The 18702-nt window shown below is 27.8% G+C and overlaps 1 protein-coding gene across 2 annotated transcripts; it reads right to left on the minus strand.

Moving 5' to 3' along the window:
* Nucleotides 1-13776: 13776 nt before the first annotated feature.
* On the minus strand, nucleotides 13777-18046 carry LOC113548454 (dehydrodolichyl diphosphate synthase complex subunit DHDDS-like). Of its 2 annotated transcripts, XM_026949339.1 has the most exons (7): nucleotides 17748-17780; nucleotides 17452-17627; nucleotides 16887-17073; nucleotides 16035-16181; nucleotides 15421-15569; nucleotides 14702-14886; nucleotides 13777-14634 (listed from the first exon to the last, which is right to left on the minus strand). In XM_026949339.1, the coding sequence occupies exons 2-7, from the start codon at nucleotides 17498-17500 to the stop codon at nucleotides 14428-14430; spliced, it is 924 nt and encodes a 307-aa protein (XP_026805140.1). In that variant the 5' UTR covers nucleotides 17501-17627; nucleotides 17748-17780; the 3' UTR covers nucleotides 13777-14427. The 2 variants fall into 2 exon arrangements, with proteins under 2 accessions (XP_026805140.1, XP_026805139.1); XM_026949338.1 differs by having other exon boundaries at nucleotides 17452-18046.
* Nucleotides 18047-18702: the final 656 nt, after the last annotated feature.

The following is an 18702-nucleotide window of genomic DNA, read 5'->3' on the forward strand; positions in this document are numbered from 1 at the left end:
ACCTATGTAGGTAGTTGTGGATACTTTAGATATAAAAACCAAACCTAGAAAATCTGATACGTGTTTCAAGTTGGATGGATAAGGAGAAGGGCGTTGAGAATTAATGGAAAACTGGCAGCACTGTATAATTGATGACGGCCAGATTTTTACGTGTAAAACATTATAGAATAAATTAATAACTATTATTAGTTATTACAGAATAAATTATAAATTATATTATTTTACTTTTATGAACTTACATATGTTTGATCGTGATGTACGATGTACCTTTAATATAAATTAATAATCTTATAGACTACAAGTATGTTGCAAAATTTCAACAACAATAATATGTCTATGATTCGATTAATATGACAAATTGTACAATATACGTATATTAAAAAGGCTGTCAAAATAATCAAATTTAGCTATAATTATGATTTATAGGTAGGTACCTATTAGCAGTATTACAGCGTATAGTATTATTAGTATTACGTATAACAGTTGTATAGAGTATAGGTAAATAGATATACACAATAAAAATAACATTAGATATTAAATATTAAAATACTATGATTCATACTGTGACTAAATAGCCGTATTAGTATGAAAACGTAGCTCTGGTCGGTGTCAACTACAAGAGTACAACTCGTGATTGAATACCTAAGTATGTCATTATTGTAAATTTGTAATGAATGTGTTAAATTTGAATTCAATAATTAATGATTCTATAATATTAAATGAAAAACTATTCTGAGCGGATACGGTTTGATTATGTGTGAATTATGATTATTTTCAAATATTTAATAATTTCATACTCATAAATTCGCCTAAAAATTAAAATATCGTAAAAATCCAACGAGAGAACATAGATAATGTTCTTACCTAAAAGTTTGATAATAGGTCAATTCACTCTAATATTAAAACTAAAAGCACACTATTGAAACTGATGAACGAAAATTTACTATGTCGTACGTGTGTAAGACGGAGACAACACATTCGGGTGAGACGTCCTCTTAATGAACACTTTTTTAACATATTTAATGTATTTGACCAGGCACCGGCAACCCCAACCTCGGAACTTTTTGCTGGGGCCGGTGGCTCTCCAATTATATTTTATGGTGTTTAAAATTTCAATTTTATATCTTAAATTGATATAAATAAAATTTAAACCTGACTATTATTTAATAATGTCCACATCTCATGAGATAAGTTATGAGCGAGAACGTAATCTAATCGAATATAATATATATATATATATATATATATATATATATATATAATACATTATATTTTTTAATATTTTAATTTTGTAGCGGCCCTCAATGAAAAACTGAAAAAAATTATGGCCCATGTAGGTAAAAAAGTTGCCGACCCATGTATTTGACTATACAAATACTGACTTTCTTCATACAGAATAATGTTTATTTTATTTATCATACTGTCTAAAATATAAATAATTAAATTTAAAATAAAATAATATATAAGTAACGCAAACTGAATTTAGATATATATTATACTCGTCTAGACGTCTTCACCTTTGTATACAATATACATGCAATGTGTCTACAATAAAACAAATTTTCCTGGGTCTATAAGCTTAAAAATTTAATGGAAGATTCCACATAAGTTTTATATGCATTTAATTTTATATAAATTAGGAGTTTAAATACTGACTAAGTTCAAGTATATTTTTGTAGGGAATTGAAACTTTTATGAATATTATTATTTATTTTGTTAGCTGCATGTTCCCGTGTACTTAATTGCGCATAAAAATGAATCCGTGTTCAATATTGTTGCCTAATGTTTTACATTTAGTGTGACCCGAGAGTATAAACAATAATTCCAGGAGAAATGAGGCACCCATAGATAGATTAGTTGTATTTTGCTGTGATACAAATTGCATCTATGTTCGAAACACATATAATATATTCATTTAAATACTAATATCTAATAATAATTATTAATAATTATTTTTTTTCATCTGTGTTACCAAGGTAACATACAAATCAACTAGACTAATTAGGTTTTTATTTATTTTAGTAGGTACGTGAAAAAAATTTTTTGAAGATCGCAATGGGCTATTGAAGAATTTATTACAATAGCTAAAAACGTTTTGCGGACAACACGAACTATCATTTTGCAAACAAACCGTGAAATGTTAATCTAGGACGGATATACCAACATCCATTTTTATGATATAGGTAAGTAAGAAATACACAATGACAATTTTCAAAATATGCAGATTAATTTTAAGCTATGGTCTATATTTAAACCATGATCCTATTCACATTGTTTTACAACAAAGGTGATATTAAGTCAAAAGTTAATAACAATACATATATTGATATGATATAAATAAATACTATTATAATAATTAATAATAATATGATAAATGCAATGTTTACGACAAAAATTAAATTAAAATAAATTACATCGACAGGAAAATAAAAAAAAAACACATCATGAAATAATATTATATACTTTGGTAATATACTAATATAATGGGTCGACTGTTCAGAATGGTTTTTCGCATAGAACAATATTATAAATCATTGAATTCAAAAATACGATACCTGTTATAATGGATCCACTCAACTCCTAAATATACTGTACAGTAGAGAGATACGATTACATTTGAATACATTGCACTAGACCACCATTATCGCGCGGTTTCGGCGGTTAATGGACTTACCAGACCTTTACTCCAGCGTTAGTTTCGCCTTGCGTTTTAACCGAATATGGTGGTCTTTAGGCTGGACTCTAAGGTCGTGTTTTTCAGAAGTCCTGTCAATCGTCTTTGTTCTTTTCGTTTTACGCGAGAGCTTCTGCAGTTTATACTGCAACTCCCTCGCGTCCATCAACTCCATGTAAGTTTGGACGTTATCGTCCAACCACCAGGGAAATTTCATGCAGCCATAACGTTGAGAGTGCGTGCCATGGAACGAGGATTTGGACACTCGTTGTCGGTGGGTCTTCTTAACTGGCAATTTGGAAACGGCGGACCGTCGTGGAGCGCGAGGCCTGTCGCAGGTCGGCTTCGGTGACTCGACTGTCTTCTCTGTCACGTCCGCTTGAGTGGCACGACCACTGTCGAGCTTGCTTGTCACGCGATGCCTTATTTTTCTGGCCACGGTAGCCACGGTAGCCACCTCGGCCGCCGTCCGATCGAAAACAGTCATTGCAGTTTCTGTAGCTGTGCCTACAGAGGATTGTTGGGGCTTCTTATTACGTCTGGCGCAGTTGTCTTTTGAAATTATATTCATTTTGTATTTGTGATTAAATGTGTAAAAGCGTAGACAATTTTAAATGTTATACAAATATTCCTAATGATCAGGGCTCGGATTTTATAGCATTGTTATGTACGTATTAGCTATTAGTATATAGTATAAGTCTATTTTATATTAATTATAAGAGTATATTATTGTAGTCTGTTGATAACGCATAATGTGTAGACGACTCGCAGAATATTGTACACGGATTTCGCGAGCGAGCCAGAGAGTCAGTCGATCCAGCACTCTTAAAGTGTAACGTGTGCGATAAGTACTTCTCTCAAAGAAACATACTCTGATCAGTCACCTTCGGAGGCACGCGGGCGAAAGGCCGTACCAGTATAACGTGTGTGTGTTACGATGTTCTCTCAAAGTAGCAGTTTGGCCAGTCAACCGCGGAAAACCCGTACCGCTGTGGTATATGTGACAAGAAGTTTAGCTTGAGTCATTATCCCGTCAAACTGCTACTTTGAGAGAACATCTAATCACGCGCGTTTCATTGGTACGGCTTTTCACCTGTGTGCATCCGCTGGTGATTGATCAGATTGTTGTTTTGGGAAAACGACTTGTCGCACTCGTTACAGTTGTACAGTTGTTCAACCGTGTGCGTCCATAGGTGACTGATCAAATTGCTTTTTTGAGAGAAGTACTTGTCGCACACATCACAGTTATATAGTTTTTCACCCGTGTAATAACAAATCATTGTAAAATAAATGTATTCATCGCTCTCCGCTTGGTAATTTAAAACATTATTTGAAGAAAAAAACATTAGACATAAAATAATTAATAATAATAATTAATGCTAAACACCTTGGTAGGCTAGGTAAAAATATATAAATTAAAATACAAAATTAAAAACCACAATTTTCAAGTATTCAAATTGATGTCACGTGAACCATGGTTCTTTAAGACCTTAAATTAAAAAATGTTTTGTAAGTAATTAAAATTAATAAACGTTAAATGGAATAAGAACAAACGTATACGAATTTTTTGTATATAATTTAATTTTAATTAATAGCGATAGCGGTATAAAGGTGGAAACTCTTTGCTGAGACAAAAAGCAGTGAATCGTTGATGACACGAAATCGTATAAAATCATTGATAAAAACAGTAAGTTTGGTTACCATTATTACATATACTATAGTTATTATTTTATTAAGTAGTTTATTACACATGTATACATTTCTTACGATGGTGTTAAATTTGTATGGCTGAGATTAATGGCTTAAGTCCTATACGTTAATATGAAGATGATATTTTTTAGACTTAATCATGTTATGATAATAATAATTAGTAATTCAAATACCTGAAAAGTTAAAATAAACGTTTACAAATTAATATTTTATTAATAATTTGGTAACGAAGCGTAAACTTGAACGCAAACAAATTATCTATTATGGATGGGCGAACACATTTAAGCTGTATCTGCGGTTGATTTAGTCCCGTCATCTGAAATATTGCCATGTCGTTATATTTTGTAAAAGTCGATAAAAAAAAATTATGGTGAATAGAACTATTAAACGTTTGATTTGTAGCACATGAAAAACAATATATAAAACATTTTGCCAAGTGATAAAGTATACTGTTTGTAGGACGGGGAGTCCTACAGTAGTGCTACCTTCTTTATTTTTATAACCCACGCGGGCACGCCTGAAATTTAACAAATCCAAATTAAATTAAAATATTTATAACATAGTCATTTGTGTAGATAATTATCTGACAGTTGTCGAAGAATCTTCAAATTGCATTAATTTTCAACTTTTTCATAATTATATGTTAGCATTGGTCTAACCTATAAATAATAATTATAATAAAATATATTTTAAAATCCTATGCACCTTTGTATGGTGACATGGTGTATATGTTTAATGTATATATATATTTAAACTTGTGTAATGTTACACAGGAAGAAAATCTATAAACATTTTGAATTCATGAAATTAAAAATATTTTTCTACAGCTACCTACATAAAATATAACAAATTGGTAATAATTTTGACTTTTTGAGCAGTGTGCTCGTATATTATAATAATATACAAACAAGTAGGAAGTATAAAAATAAATACAATAGAAATTGAAAACGTTCAACGAAGTATATAGAATGTAACGATGAAGTTTAAAGCCCAGAAAATTATATTCTGGAAGAGAATAAAAATATTTCGTTACCAAGCGAAGACGTTCAGCATGTACCGGAAATTGAAATACTCACAAATAATCTGGAAATAAAGGACGAAAAAGAATTTGATGAAACGGTTCTGGAGACAGATAACTCTACGCCGGAACAAAATCTAGGCTAATCCAATTACCTAAATTTGTTAATGATTCTATCAAGTGGCAATAGGAGTTGTTGGACACAAAACTTGGTACTGTTCTATGCGAATAATAATGGATGATGCAATAGCGATTGACAGTTCACACAATTAAAACATTCTCACCATCACAGCAACCTATAATAGTTTCGACGTTACAGGTGTTTGTCAAACATTTATAAGTGGCAATAATGGTGAATATGTTTTAAAATTGAAAGTGTGGATAAATAATCGAAATTGTATCACCCTCGAGGTGATATACCCCCCCCCAAAAAAAAAAAAAGTTTAAAGTATAAGTTTTAGCCTTTCTGATCCACAAAATTATAAAGCGCATAAATATACAATAATTAATTGTTATAAATTTAATTAGTTGATACTGCAATGACAATGCTTATAGTTCATAAAAGCACTTAACAATCGGATACTAATAGCTAGATATCTGTTGAGTTGTTTTATTTAGTTCAATATTTCCAAATGTTATACTTAAGTCTAACTATGCGACATAGATCCATAGACGTATATTGGAATATTTATATTATACTACTTATAAATATTTTCTTTTTTCACTCGAAAAAATTTTTTGACTCAAATTTAATTTTTATCATTCATTCATTTTCAAAGAATTGCCAACAATTAGAAAAAACTATGTGTTGAATTTAAATGTTTCAAATAGGCGAAAAAATAGTTTGTACTATAACACGTTTAATATAGGTATTTATACCACATGTTCCTTATTGTTTAGAATTTTAAAATAAAACAATTTTAAAGTCACGCAAAACTTAGTTATTTTACGAAATTAATTCTATTAATTTTTTCATACTTATATAGGTTATAGGAATATACTTATATAACGTAGTGCGTTTTAAATGAACAATTATATGACAAATACTGACAAATCATGTCCGTTCAGAATTGTTTTTCGTATACAATGATACCTATCATTGCATTCAAATTTAACACATCCATTATAGTGACCTAATCTCCATCTCTACTATACAGCAGAGCGATATTCACTTTTTTTTTAAATATATTTTATTTATGCTAATAAAGTAATTAGTCAAACATAATATGAATTGATATTTTTTTGATAATAAATGTATTTATTTTTATAAGTATAATATACATTTTAACAATGTAGTAAAATATTATACAAAACAAGTATATTATATATGTATATATATAAAATATACATTGATACGTCCTAAACGTTGAAATTATTATTAAGGAGCCTAACCCACTGGAGGCGGCGAACTTCAGAACGAACGTTATAGGGATGGACATTGCTGGTTCCATACGTCATTGGGTTGTCGGGAAGAGAGTGGCGAGGCCCAAAGCGTATGTGATGGGAATTGACGGGAGGAGGGGCACTGGGAATCATGTACATCATAGGGACGGTGGGGAGAGGATGACGAGGGACTGCAGCATCACATATGCATTGTCATCGGCCTCCGGGTCTGTTCTTTGTTTTGCCTGCAACTTTCTTTCTTTCATTTTTGCTTTTAATTTCAAAAGGTTTTTCCGGGCGCGGGCTTGCTGCGCCTCCGTTCTAACCGTTAGCACCGTTGGTTTGCATAGTGCGGGTACTTGTACCGGCGACTCCCCAGGCAAAATTCTGGTAGTCTCCGCCGGTACTTTCTCCTCCACCCAAATCAACGGTGTCGGTTCGGCCAGAGGTGTGCAATTGTCTTCTTCTGTCTCTACAATCTTATTTGTGTCTGCAAAGGACAGTTAGTGTAATGCAATTTTATTTATTAAAATAGAATGCTGTGACTACCAAAATACGCGCGCGCGTTCATTGCGTAATTTTTTCCTTGTGTACTATCGATCGACACCCATTCATATTCAGTTAAAAGTTTATAAAAATTATTATAAATAAGATAGTTACGTTTTAGTCGGTCCAGGTAGTTTACCACCTAAGGTTTTAAAAAGTGAATTAACGTAAGCATATTTTATTTAGGTTCAAAAATATAATAATTATATATTTGATGATTTCAAAAATGCGAATACTTCACTAAATGTTTTATGTAACTATATCACATTATTATTTTACCATGAAACGTAAAAATATATATTACTAAAATAATATGGGTTGATTTATTGGGTGAAAAATAGAATATAAATATATTAGGAATAAAAATCAAATATGTCCGTAAACATAATCTGAATACTACTTTCGAACAATTAAGTACTTGTGACTAATTGAAAATGGTAATAAATCATGTATAATATTTAAGGCACCATACATTTAACATTACCTATAAATTATTATTATTATTGAATAAACAAGGACTTTAGTTTGGCAAGTATGGTCACCCGAATTTTAGTACTCATTATTCGCTCGTGACATTTTCAATTTCAATATCATTTTTAGACAACACATAGCGAGCGTAATACATTCTGATAAGATAAATCTTTAGCAAACAGACTGCTTACTATTTTTAAATTATTCTTTATCATTTTATGATTGGAAAATTAATTTTATTGTGTATTAAACGTTTGTAACGACACTATTTGACATTATTTTAGATCACTTATACTAGTTATACTAATAATACACGTAGACTATTGTTTCACTATAAATTTGTTTTTATTATTAATTTTATTCATACAATTTATGATTTGCAACTAATTTAATTATTTATTTTAACTGTTCGGCATATAATGTATCTTTTGTCTCGCATCACAACCATCTGTTAATTGTAATATAAAATATCATCATAAAATTAGGTATTTCGAGCACGAGGAATATGATAAACAAGAGTGACCATCTTTTTTTCTCACCCCGCTTTATACGAATATAACGATTGCAATTTTGGAGTTGTAAAGAATGATCCTAGAATAACGCGTGGCACAGGACCCAAATGCACCCCAAACAATTTTTGTTTATTGTGAAATAAATAATAATTATACCATATTATTCGTGGTTCTAGTCTTATATTAATTATTATTATTTGTTGTTGTTATAATCTACTTTTCCGGTGCCATCTGCTAATAATAATACCGTACCTATAGTACAGTACTACAGTAGATTGAAGTTCAAATGGCACTTACAGTACATACATATAAATTTTAGTAGCTCCCCAAATTTAAAACTCAAATTGCGCCTATGGATTGAACTAATTTGTGCAAAAACAAATAATATATAATACGCATCATATTATTTCATAAAAAAATAAATTTTCACCTATTTTTAAAAAAAAATAGAGACTATAAAGTATGAATCTATTTACGAAAATTTTTAACTGTGGTAAGAAAAACTTATGAGAAACCTTGTAACGTAAGATATAGATATTGACATTGACAATGACAATTTTCAAAATATGCAGATTAATTTTAAGCTATGGTCTATATTTAAACCATGATCCTATTCACATTGTTTTACAACAAAGGTGATATTAAGTCAAAAGTTAATAACAATACATATATTGATATGATATAAATAAATACTATTATAATAATTAATAATAATATGATAAATGCAATGTTTACGACAAAAATTAAATTAAAATAAATTACATCGACAGGAAAATAAAAAAAAAACACATCATAAAATAATATTATATACTTTGGTAATATACTAATATAATAGGTTCACTTTTCAGATATGGTTTTTCGTACAGAACGATATTATAAATCATTGAATTCAAAAATACGATACCCGTTATAATGACCCATTCGACACCTGTATAGTGTACAGTAAATAGATATCTTGCACTAGACCCCCTTTCTATTATTACCGCGCGGTTTCGGCGGTTGATGGACTTACCAGACCTTTACTCCAGCGTTAGTTTCGCCTTGCGTTTTAACCGAATATGGTGGTCTTTAGGCTGGACTCTAAGGTCGTGTTTTTCAGAAGTCCTGTCAATCGTCTTTGTTCTTTTCGTTTTACGAGAGAACTTCTACAGTTTATCCTGCAATTCTCTCGCGTCCATCAACTCCATGTAGGTTTGGATGTTATCGTCCAACCACCAGGGAAATTTCATGCAGCAATAACGCTGCGAGTGGGTGTCGCGGGACGCCGATTTGGACACTCATTGTCGGTGGGTCTTCTTGGCTGGCAACTTGGATACGGCGGACCGTCGCGGAGCGCGAGGCTTGTCATCGCAGGTCGGCTTTGGCGACTCAACCATCGTCTCCGTCACGTCCGCTTGAGTGGCACGATCGCTGTCAAGCTTGCTTGTCACGCGATGCCTTATTTTTCTGGCCACGGTAGCCATCTCGGGCGCCATACGGCCGAGAACCCTGGCACCGTTTACTTTTAAATTTTTTGTGTTCATTTTTTGTTGTGTAAAGTGTGAAGTGTTATTGTTAATTTAAAAAATTAACGATATATTATATACTTATCGGATATCATTATATCAAACATTTTCTCTATCGATATTCAATTTTGACTGTCGATAAAATTATTCGATATAGTAATAATTATCTTAGTTATAATTATTTTTTGATTTTAAACCGAACGATGAATGCAATAATGTACTTATTAATAAAAATAAAAATGTGTATTTATTTTTTTTTAAATGTGTATTTTTCCTGTGTTCACAATTTATAGTAAAAAAAATGCTTTTATTTTATTATTTTTTGATTATGTTCTGTGAAATCAAAAAGAAAAACTGAATTTTAGTAAATAGTAGGTACTTTAGGAGATAAAAAGTAAAAAATCCCCATAGTACTTTTCTTTAATTGGGAAAAACAAAATAAAATAATTAGTGAAAATGGAAATTTTTTTGGAAAACCAGTTTTTGGCAAAATCGATTTCATATTTTTGTGATAAATTATTAAAAATAAATATAATGTAAATTTAATTTTCTTAAAATATTTATTTCGCATTTTTTAGAAATACTATAATTTTAAAATATTTGGAATTTACAAATTGAAATTTTTCAATTTTATTTTAAAGTTTATTTATGATTAAATTTTTATTTTTGAGTGAAGAAACTTGGCAATTAAATATACGATTTTTCTCCCGAGTTATTCCTACCATAGTTACAAAACTGATAAAGACATAGTTACAATTATTTTTATAAGTATTTTAAGTTCAAATGTATACTAAATTTATTAAAATAACGAAGAGACGAATATTTGAAAACTATTTTGTAGTCATGAATGCATTTGATTTATATTTATCAAATATTATTTGATTATATTTATAGCACCTTATTATACACTATAATATAGTAAGTACGTATAATAATAATTAATAACAATACCAAAAACAGTTTTTAAAAAAGTTAAAATAGATATTGCAAGACTGAGTAGTGATTATATTTTTGTCACTTCACATAGGTTAGGTAGCTAATAATTTAAAATTAAATTTTAAAACTATAAGCACGCATCATTTTTTTTGTATAAATTTATTATAAACTCATTTTTCATTTACAATACCTAATTATTATTGGACTATCAACGTATAGCTAATAATAACAATACGTTTATACTAATAAATTGGTTTAATGTAAATGTTTTATGATAACAACACTAGGTTATATTATGATGCAATCTTATACGTTATTGTGATTAGTGACCAGTGATTTTTTTTTTATATAATACTTCTTAAAACAATCCTTGATGAGAATGATGATATAACATCACTTACCCGTGAAATGGTAATGTTTTAATGAAAAGAAAGGTCTTAACGTATTTTTGTAAATTGTTTCTATATAAATTGTAATTTAATAAAATATTATACTTCTTCCAGTGGTGTGTCCAGCGCGAAATAATTGGGTAGACCAGTTTTGTTGTGTAGTGTATAGGTGTGTTTATAACTAAGATTTGTCCTATAACATGGTCACATGGGATATGGATATGATAATAATATTCAATAATAAATATTAATAGTAACATATTTATTTTTGATAAAAAAGAACCTATTAGTCAAATAAAAATTGGGTAGACCCGGACCTAATTGGGCTACCCTGTAAACACGTCATGACTTCTTCAAGTACACAAATCTATAAATTTATAAAAAATTTTTTTTTTTGTCAAAGTGTTTTGTATCTTACGATAAAATGTGAACTGCCACTCCTGTAATATAGCTTCAAATAAAGTTTCGATGATTGAATATAGTGGTACCGTTTATAGTAACTATGTTTACCTATATAGTACATTTCATTGGATTTTTCCCGGTAATTTATCGTGTTGAAATGTACTAAATTCAAATTTTAAATGTTTAGAAATTGAAATTCTTTAAATTTACTCTTACTTACTATATGTAGGTAGATATTATATAATACCTATTATATGGGCTATATGTAATAAAGTTGCGTGTAAAGTTTCAGAGTTCTAAAATAAATCCTTCACCGCGCAAACTTGCATACTAGTTTTTTTCAAAAAAGTGATTTTTAGTAGACACCGGTGTTAAATATTAAGATTTTCGACATTATACAGTGATAAGTGCACAACGGCTCGCTACCACGTTAAAAATACGTAGACACACAGTCAACGTTTTAAAATAAATTTTGGATATGCTACTGAAGTTGGATATACAAGGTGATGTTTTAAGCATGCTTACCTCATTTTTATGCTTAAATTATGTATATATTCAAATTCTGATTTTTTGACAGTTTCAAGTTGTTAAAAAACAACATTTAATAACTATATAATTACTAAATTATAGTGATGCTACGATCTTGCACATGTCTCCTAAAACAATAACACCATCAGCGGAATTGAAAGTAATAGATTGTTTCAGGACGAGTGAGTATTTGTATGAAGTGAATATACTTTGACTAGTAGGTACACCAAAAAATGTTTATGGATCAAAAACTAATTTTCTTGACACAGAAACCGAGTCTAATTTATTGTTTGGTAACGTTTCAGACGTTGAACACCAAAAGCTATGTGTTGAAACAGATGACATATATCTTTATTATCATCTCATACTGATACAGTAATCTCAAAGTACGTTAATAAAACTATAATATACCTACATTATATAAATATTTTAAAACTGTACGTACAGTATAACCACAATATAATATTCCTAATTTTACATTCCAACTCACAAGCCCTCTTATGGGCACAATAATACTTTACATCGCATGGTCAGAGCTGCAAATAACAATTAGTCTTTTTTGCTGCTATACTACTTAAATATAACATAATTACATGTATATAATTATATGTATTATCTGAATTATTACTATCCAAATTATTTTTGTATTTAGTTATTTATATGTTCTAACTTATTCGGCTTATTATATCTATATATAATCAAACCTAAAATTAATTACCATATTTGTATACTACGTAAAATTGCCGTTTTGGTGTTTAATAAACAATAATAATATACTTGAATATTTTATAAATTTTTAACTAGAATATAATTTGCAAATTTTCGTAATTTTAATTAAGTGGGGGTGTGGCCGAGGTGGAAGCCCCGGGGCCCTTTCAAGTACCAAAATAAAAGGGGCCAAACAATTTTAAGTTGATACACATTTTTCAGTGATTTTAAAGAATAGTTTTTCTAAAAATAATTTTTTTTTTTTTTTGGCAAAAACAACTAAATAGTAAATACCTACAAAGGCACTATAGTAGAAAAGACGCATTTTACTGTTATTTAATATTTCCATTGTTATCAATAGACAATAATGTAATAAACAAATAAAAACTTAGACATACTAATGAGTTTATATTATGAGAATTCGGAGAATTATTTGTTAAAACCATTAGACAATTTAGACTTAAATTAAGTATTGAGAGATTTGGCTTCAAGTAAAGCAAGGAAAAAATGTATTTGATAAAATAGTTTTTGTTTTATATGTTAACTTTTGTTTAATATTTTTTGTAAATAAGTATACTGTTAACAAATTTAAAAGTTACTATGCAAATTTGAATTAAAATTAATGAAATATGAAGTATTAATTTTTTACTATTATTATATATTACAATTGGTAGTTTTATAGACATAAATTACATATATTAAGTTTATAATTTTATAATGCTTTTGTCAGTTTGTGAAATAGTTAGAAAATTATATTCTCCTGCGAGCGTAGCGAGCGGCATTATAAAACTTTTTTATGTCAAAAGGGCCCAATATGTTTTTAATCCGACCTTGTATAAATATATAATATATATATGTACTATTTACATACCGGATACGATAACATACATAGGTATATAATAGCTATGTGTTATTTTGTACATATGTAATCTAATTAATATGTTATGTTAGAGACCAATTTGTAAGGAAAATCCAAATTTGTTTTTAAGCTTTAATGCAATATACTAAATATCGGCTCCTTCACAGTTCATAAGTACAAGATTATCACAAGTTAAATTAGTACGTGATGTGTCGTGTAATATTATATTTAAAATGGAACTTACACAAATGTTTAACCAAAACGGCAAACAATTATTGGTGCTAAACAATTTTAAATTTGAAAATTAAATATAGTTCCAAAAAAGCGGTTATTTAACATGGATTCGTTTAAATAAGAAAACATGCAGACCCAAATTGGTCTTAAACAACAAAAATATTACTCTACAAGAAAAATCATTTTTGGTACATTATCTGTAGCTATACTAATACCATAACATATAAATATATATTTAATTAAATGATTCACGTATATGTGTTATCGTATTGGTTATGTACATAGTATTTATTATACTATATATATAAAATAAACTGTCGCAGCTTGTATAATGTTAATTTTTATTTTTTTTGCGCAGTTCACATATCGACTTTTAGAAAAGGTGTAATTTTGTCGCAGTTTAACATCTCCCGTAATTTTAAAATGTAGCAGGGGACAGATAAAAAAGGCACGTGGGCCGAATGCCAATCCCTGATGTAAATGAATAGATAGATATATTTTATAATGTAATTTAATTTTATAAATTTAAAAATAACACCAATTTTAATATTATCACGCAATTGTAAAAAGACTATTTAACCGGTTTTGATGTACATTTTCAACAAATTTTTCACCCCTTGGGCTTAATTTTTTAGTTGGTATTTTATAACGTATAAATGCTCTAAAATTTCTTTGGTACATGAAAATAGCAATCATAAAGTCCCACGCAGTAAATTCTGGCCATAAGACTGATGTAAAATAAATGTAACTGTAAGCACACTGAAAAAAATTAATTTAAAATTGCAGTTTCCTTAAACAAAACATATTTTCAAGAACTATTAATTACCTGCCATAACATGAAATCACTCAGTTTAGTCTCACCAGATGTACATACTAATAAATCAGGTGGTGGGGACGGATAGGTATACATACACTTATTTAATATTTCAACTGATAAATCTGATTCCTCCAAGTCATTATTTTTAATACCATTAGATATTTGATTGAATGCATTTGTTAATTCATCATGTCCTGAAAAAAATAGTTAAAATATTATTAACATGAATTGTAGTTTTATACAATACAAATAAAAAAAGTAATTTTTAATTTTTTCCATAAAAATGTATTTATTTTATTGTTAAATAAATTATTATTTAACAATACATACAAATATACAATAATAAAACATTTTTAATATGATTCAATTCATTATTTACATATCATATAAAATGCCAAAAAAAATGTAAAAAACATATTTATTTGTATAATATACAAATAACAACTATAATAACTAATAACTAGTTAGTCTTTTACTATGACTAATAAGTTTGAAAATTATAACCACAATGAATATTAAAATAATAATTAGTTTAACATAAATATTGTGATATATAGTTGTTAAAAATAATATTTAAATCATATCATTTAATTTAAAATACTTCAAATAATAGATATTAGGTAAGTATCATAAATTAAATAAATTATTTATTATATACACATATTTTATTTATCCAATTATAAATTAAGTATTTTATTCAAAAAATAAATGTAATTATTTCAAATTACCAGTATAAGAAAATGCAATATTTAATGATATCTTGTTGTTTTGTTTTGTTATAAGCATTGATTTTTCTAATACCTTAACCATATCATCTGGTAGTGTTTTGATGTTACCGAAAAATGTTATACATACGCCTAGTTCATTCAACATATCTCTAAAACAAAATTATAACTATAATATTTAAATAACTATTAACCTTATTAAAACTTATAAATATTAATTATTATAACATAATTATAGTACAACATTTTCAATTATTTGATCATAATATATATATTACATGTTAATATCGCACTATAGACTCAATCTTTTTTTACAATGTTTAAAATTTTAATAGGTAAATAAGCGAATCATTTAGCCATAAAGAATAAATTGGGATTTTGATTTATAAATTAAGTATTTAATATTCTCGACTGTCATTAAAGACAAATTACAGACAATAGGTGCCTAGATAGAAAGCTTAAAATGTTAAAATATGATGTATTACTATTTTAAATTTTTATACTTTACATTAAAATTTATGATTGAGTCCGACTTAATTATAGGGACCTATTAGATCCTTAGTTCTTACCAAGTTAATAATAAAAATTAGTATTTTATCGGACACTTAACTCTATACCTTATTAAAAATGTTTTGATTTCATCAAACAATGCATCGATTTCTTCTTGTGTTCTCTTAAAGTTATTTAAGCTGGACATGTTTACAGTAACTTCTTTTATACCTAAATGTAAGCACCATTGTATTGTTTCAAATATTTTGTCAAACCTATAAATAATACATACAAAATATGGCAAATATATATACCATAGTATAATATGACTTGCATTAATCATGATAATATCAAATTATTTCAATTTAAATAACACGAATCAATTTTTGTTTAATCCTTTTTATTTAACATTATATTTAAAAAAATATAAGGGAATTTTGATATTTGTATTTTTTTAAAGCATTTCTTATTTTTTAAGACATTTAAACTCACACTCTATAGTCTATACTATGAACATCAGAATAATGTGCTCGACGCTCGTATTATGTAATATATCTATACCTTCCAGCTACGGCTAATATCTACATAGCTACATATCTACCCCAAATTTACTAAATGTATACATATTATTTTCAAGTATCCATGTAGCTACAACTTATAATAATTTAAATTGGTACATAATAACTTAGATTTTACTTGCAATTATAAATTGTCTGATTGTGTATAGGTACATAAATATAAAATAAAAATATTCTACTACCTATGTAGGTAATCATACTAAAATTAAAATAAAGATATTTATTCTTTTTTATGTTACGTTAAAAATATAAAACGAATATAATAATTACTAATAAAAAAATAAATAAATAGGTAATGATGATTTAAATGATTTAATGCCAACTTTCATAGTACAAAATAGACATTACTCAAAGGTTAGAATTAAATATTTTTTAAATATTTTAGGTACAATTTTAACTTACCCTTTTGCATAGCTTTGTTGCATAGAAATACAATTTTTCTTACTATAACGTCTATTACCGTCCAATATAAATGCTATATGTTTCGGTATTTCTCCATACGAAAGTACTTGCGCGCAAAAACGATGAGTCCATGTCATAGATTCATCATGTATCCAAGACTTTTCCGGATGTGTGAGACAAAGAACATCTAAACCATTGTACCAATGTTATATATACCAGATAATCTAAGTTTATGAACTTACCTATCATATTCATAAATATTATGTATAATAATGCATTCAAAATTATATATTATATAAGTTGGATATTGTAATAATTTTAAATATATGTGTAATTATTAAATTATTAATTCAAAATTAAATTTAAATTTTGTAAATTTTTTAAATAACTGAGAATATTAAATAAAAATAGGTACCTACTAAATTTTAAGATACATTAATATTAAATATTCAATCTAAAGAAAATTTATTGTGTATATCAAAAAAAAAATATATTTTCAATGCGTAAATAAAAAAACTAAAACAGTGCATTCTAAAATAATATAATAATAAAAATATATTCTTACTTTTTACAAAATTATCCCAACTCCAATTATTTGTTGTATTAGTTTCCATTTCGGGTCCATAAAACTTTGTATCTATAGCTTGTTAAATAATTATCTACTCTATAAGTACAATTATTATTTTGTTCATTCGGTTAACATGAATCACATAATGTGTAGGTAGATATAAGTCTTCATAGCTATATTTTTATTTATATAATAGCGTAAGTACAATAATATAATGCAATATAATATGAATTATATTTCTAATGATAATAACAAAACTAAAATTAAGTTTTATACTGCACTAGGATATTTACAGTGTAATATAAGTATATCATTCCATAAATGCGCCTGTATATTTTTATTCAACATCACGTTCATCGCATTCATCACATGTTAAGAGGCCGCAACACTCGCATGTGTTGTCTCCGTCTTACAAGTACGTAACATAGTAAATTTATGCTCAGCAGATCACTTTTAGCTCCGTTAGTTTAAACATTAGAGTGAATTGACCTATTATGAAACTTGATGGTAAGAACATTATCTGTGTTTGTATGTTGGTTTTTTACGATTATTAAGTTTTTAAGTGAATTATGAGCATTTTTAATTTATGCTATGCTATATACGCATAACTTGCTAAAAAATTGAACTATCGTAAAAAACTAACATGCAAACACAGATAATTTTCTTACTATCAAGTTTCATAATAGGTCGATTCACTCTAATTTTTAAACTGACAGAGCTATACTTGATCTGCTGAGCGTAAATTTGCTATGTTACGCACTTGTAAGATAGAGACAACACATGCGGGTGTGACGCCCTCCTAATATATTATACTATATACATAAATTTAAAATTACATATACACAATATACATGCAGGTATAATATACATATTCATTATATATTACCATATTGTTATATTTTTATCTACTCAAGAAAATAAAAATGACGTAAAACCTCATAAATTAGTTCCAAGAAAAATAAAAGTTCATAATTTGAATTGTTTTTTAACTTTTAAAATTGTGCCCATTTCAATAAATTTATAATTCAACATAGGTATAAATCTCGTAGTTTTTTTTAATGAAGAAAGCAAATACGTAATGGAATAATGTCACCATTAGGAATATCCAATAAAGTAAAAAGTTTTTATTATTTGATTTTTTTCTATTACTAGCTGTATAACCTATATAGTATATACCCAAGAAAATAAACATAATAAAATATAGAACATACTATAATGATATATCTCGATCTTTGTTTGTACCTCGTT

Source organism: Rhopalosiphum maidis, chromosome 1 (genome assembly GCF_003676215.2).
Source record: "Rhopalosiphum maidis isolate BTI-1 chromosome 1, ASM367621v3, whole genome shotgun sequence".
Lineage (NCBI taxonomy): Eukaryota > Metazoa > Arthropoda > Insecta > Hemiptera > Aphididae > Rhopalosiphum > Rhopalosiphum maidis.

Bases quoted from the DNA above. Each gene is read 5' to 3' on its own strand.
- LOC113548454 (XM_026949338.1), bottom strand. From the start codon at position 17,500: ATGGAAACTAATACAACAAATAATTGGAGTTGGGATAATTTTGTAAAA. The intron at 16,182-16,886 runs GTAAGTTAAAAT...TATTATTTATAG, and splicing joins CAACAAAGCTATGCAAAAGG to GTTTGACAAAATATTTGAAA. The intron at 15,570-16,034 runs GTATAGAGTTAA...ATTTTGTTTTAG, and splicing joins ATCAAAACATTTTTAATAAG to AGATATGTTGAATGAACTAG.